We start from the raw sequence: 4,096 nt of genomic DNA on the forward strand, positions 1-4,096 counted from the left end.
GCCACGGCACTCCAGCCCGGGCAACACAGTGAGACTCTGTCTCAAAAAAAAAAAAAAAACAAATTTAACATACCCTTGGTTAAGTGAGATTGACATCTTTTCACACATTTATTAGCCCTATATTTCTGAAAAATTACAGTAGGGAATACTTTGCCCAGTACTCTATGGGATCTAAAATTTTTACACATATTTAAGATTCTAATCCTTCATTTGCTAAAACAGTAAATAAATATCTTCTCTCAGGATAACATCTGTTGAAACTATTAAATTTCTTATATTTTTACCTCAACTAGATAATAGTGATTCTAAATAAATTTGATAAGCTAAAGATAATGAATGTTTGTGTTCCCCCCAAAAATGCATATGTTGAAACCCTAATCATAATATAATGGTATTTAGAGGTGGGGCCTTTGGAAGATGATTGGGTCATGAGAATGAGCATCTGATATAAGCAGTCTCTTATTTATGACCCACCCCCGTAAAGAAGAGAAGGCACGGAATATGAATTAATAAAGTAAATGGCTGTCATATGTCTTTTCCTTTTGGAGTGTGCTGGAGCTTATTTTTCAAAATGTCACCACAGTTTCACTGAGGACAAAAACATCTAATGATCGATTAGAAAAAAATAAACCACTTTATGAATATTTGCAGTGCACTTTAAGCTTCATTACAGTGAATAGAGAAGTTAGGCTTGTTGAGGTTTATCATACTTAACAGACAAAATTTATTACCAGAGGTCTTCAAATTTGCATTTACATAAACTAATGCCTAGAGATCTGAACAAGTTAAATTGTACATAGATACGTATTCCACTTTTTCATAGGAATACTGATTCTGTTGAAATTTAAAATACTACTAAATTTAGAGAATGTTTTGGTTGCACTATGTGTTCCCAATAAAGGTATAGGCAAAAGTATATCAAGTTATTGAGAAAGAGGAAATTTCAAAAAAGTTAACCTTAAAAGAGGGGTCTATTGATATTTGAAAGCTGAGAACTGTGGACTCACAGCAATAAGTGAGTCATCCCATGGCATCGCTAAGAATGATTAAATTATGTCTAGCGCTCTCATGCAGAGGAATACAAACCATTTTTGGGAAGTACTACTTCCTCTATATTGGGTACAGGTGTTGGGTCCTCCATATCCTTGGTGAGATCTTCTTGCTCATCTTCCTCTTTCTGACTTCTGCGCTTCCCGTAAAGACTAGCTTGGCTAAAACATACAAGGTACAGAAAATATAAACAAGACTGATTATAGCTACTTATAGCAAACAATTTCTGAGGCTCTACCTTCATTACTGTTAGAATCTATTCTCGGAATCACTTTAAAAGACAAAGAATAATCGAACAAAATAAGACACACTCCACAAATTACATATAACCAGCCAAAAAATGAACATAAAAGTTAATGGACATAAGAAAAGGGCACAGAAATCCTACTATTCAAATTGCAGACAGTCTCACAAAAGGGCTTAAATTAGTGTAGGAAAATAACATCTAAGTAAATATAATATTTTCTCTCTCAAATTATAAACAATCACCTACGTAAGAAATTTTCTCAAAGAAATGTGAAACCGTATTTTCCTGGCTCTTTGTATAATTCAAACATCAGGAACTGCAAAGAATAATCACTTTAAATATGGTACTAACTCTTTTTCTTTTAATAAAAATTGTCATTGCTCTTTCACCAAAAATTCAATCAAATTATTATGTATTTTTAAAATATGCCTTACCTTGAAGAGTAACAAGGGATACAGGACAAAAATCATTACCTACCTCACATAATATGCTGCATACCAATAGAGAAATACAAAATATTGTATTTCAATACACAGAAATGAATAAAAGTACCAAGAAAATACATCACAGAGAAGGAGTTTATAGGGATTGAAGGTGAAGGTTAAGCTGAACCTTCAGAATTGTGCAACAATTCACTAAGAAATAGATAATGTTTCAGGATGAAGAGTAAACAAATGAACCCATAAGAAAAAAAAACTCATTTTGGGAAGTAATGGGTAGTAATCTAGAGTGCACTGACAAGTAAGAGTGGGAATGGAGGAAGAGCTGACTGAAACAGCATGCTGGCCCAGACTTGAGTGCAGCACTGCAGAGAGAATGCTCAAAGATCTCTCTGAGGGACAATATATTGGTGTAAGTTAGGATGAGGTACACAAGGTAAAATGTTTTTTGTTCCAAATAAAAATTAGATGAGGATTTTTTTATAAAGCCTATAAACCAAAAGGTGGCAGGGAGATAAAATACTTAAAAACGGAAGAAAAGATAAAGGGAAGATGAATAAAATAAAGGCTAGGAAAACAGATTTCAACATGTTTTGATTAATACATGATTCTAAGAAGAAACACAAAATAAGAAAAGGCCTGGTCATTAGAAGACAAATATATTCAATATAGTACATGCATACACCTATTTTAGGAACCTCAATCCGATAGGCTTTTTAACCAAAGTAGAGGGTAAGGGCCGGGCGTGGTGGCTCACGCCTGTAATCCTAGCACTCTGGGAGGCCGAGGCGGGCGGATTGTTTGAGCTCAGGAGTTCGAGACCAGCCTGGGCAAGAGCGAGAACCCGTCTCTACTAAAAATAGAAAGAAATTAATTGGACAACTAAAAATATACAGAAAACATTAGCCGGGCATGGTGGCGCATGCCTGTAGTCCCAGCTACTCGGGAGGCTGAGGCAGAAGGATCACTTGAGCCCAGGAGTTTGAGGTTGCTGTGAGCTAGGATGACGCCACGGCACTCTAGCCAAGGCAACACAGTGAGACTCTGTCTCAAAAAAAAAGAGAGAGATGAGGTCTTGTTATGTCACCCATGCTGCAGTGCAGTGGCTTGATCATAGTGCACTATAGCCTCTAACTCCTGGACTCTAGTGATCCTCCCACCTCAGCATCCTGAGCAGCTGGGACTACAGGTGCATGAAACCACACCCAGCTAATTCTTTAGATTTTTTGGTAGAGACAGGGTCTCCCTATGTTGCCCAGGCTTGTCTCAGACTTCTGGCCTCAAGAGAACCTCCCACTCGGCCTCCCAACGTACTGGGATTACAGGCGTGAGCCACTGTACCAGGCCATTAATTTAATTTTAGTTTGACAAATTTCTGTCCCTAAGGTAGGTAGTCTTGGTATCTAATGGAAATACACTTCTGATAATACAAAAGTAGGAGGGACAATCTTCTTGCTGATCCCTGAATGGTAAAATTCATTAAATGTTCTCTTCTTCCTCCAAGACATGAGCAAACATGATCCTAACCGAACCCCTGGATCTTTCAGAGACCTCAGAATGAAAAATGGCCTGAGTATATTTGACTAGGTAGTATATAAGGCAGAATATGGATCAGTTAAAACAACAAATGACTCTGAGAATAATAATTTACAATTGATGAATCACAGTGCCCTTGACATGGTTGATATTACTGCTAATGCAGAAATGAAAGGTCAGGACAATAATTTCAAATTTAAATACCCTAATGATCTAGCTGTGACTAGCAGCACCTTCAACCACAATAATGCTGAACCTCACCTCACAAAATGTACAAAAATACAAGCAGTTCACAAACACTAAGGGAAGATCTCTTATACATAGCACTAAAATTTTTCTTCCAGTTAGTGTCTCTACCTTTTCACTAGAATTTGCTTCAATTTGACTCCTTTGATAAAGTCTATTCTGAGCATACTCTAAATGGTTACCTCACTTTTAAAAGGATATTTGTCCAATCTTATAAAACTACATATTGGCTTTTCAGGATATGTACTCTAAAGAAATAACCAATGCATAATTTAATTTATACACTATTCTGTTGTTTATGAAGTTTTCATGCATTTTACTTCCACATGTGATACAATCCCTACTGTTCTGTTTAACAAACTCTCCCAAGTGTAGAGTACTATGTCTTAATCTTTTCACCATATCACATTAATGGAAATATAAAAGACTGTTTATGGCCGGGCGCGGTGGCTCACGCCTGTAATCCTAGGACTCTGGGAGGCCGAGGTGGGTGGATCGCTCAAGGTCAGGAGTTCGAGACCAGCCTGAGCAAGAGCGAGACCTCATCTCTACTAAAAATAGAAAGAAATTATTTGGA

The 4,096-nt window shown here is 36.8% G+C and overlaps 1 protein-coding gene across 1 annotated transcript in view; it reads right to left on the reverse strand.

Moving 5' to 3' along the window:
* Positions 1-4,096, reverse strand: part of SMARCC1 (SWI/SNF related, matrix associated, actin dependent regulator of chromatin, subfamily c, member 1) — a 193,094-nt gene that overhangs the window by 107,906 nt on the left and 81,092 nt on the right. Inside the window, exon 11 of the mRNA XM_012638213.1 lies at positions 1,087-1,211. Within this exon, the coding sequence (XP_012493667.1) occupies positions 1,087-1,211 (125 nt within the window). The remainder of the gene's footprint in view (positions 1-1,086; positions 1,212-4,096) is intronic.

This window comes from Propithecus coquereli, unplaced genomic scaffold (genome assembly GCF_000956105.1).
Source record: "Propithecus coquereli isolate 6110/MARCELLA unplaced genomic scaffold, Pcoq_1.0 Scaffold1, whole genome shotgun sequence".
In the NCBI taxonomy this organism is placed as follows: Eukaryota; Metazoa; Chordata; class Mammalia; order Primates; family Indriidae; genus Propithecus; species Propithecus coquereli.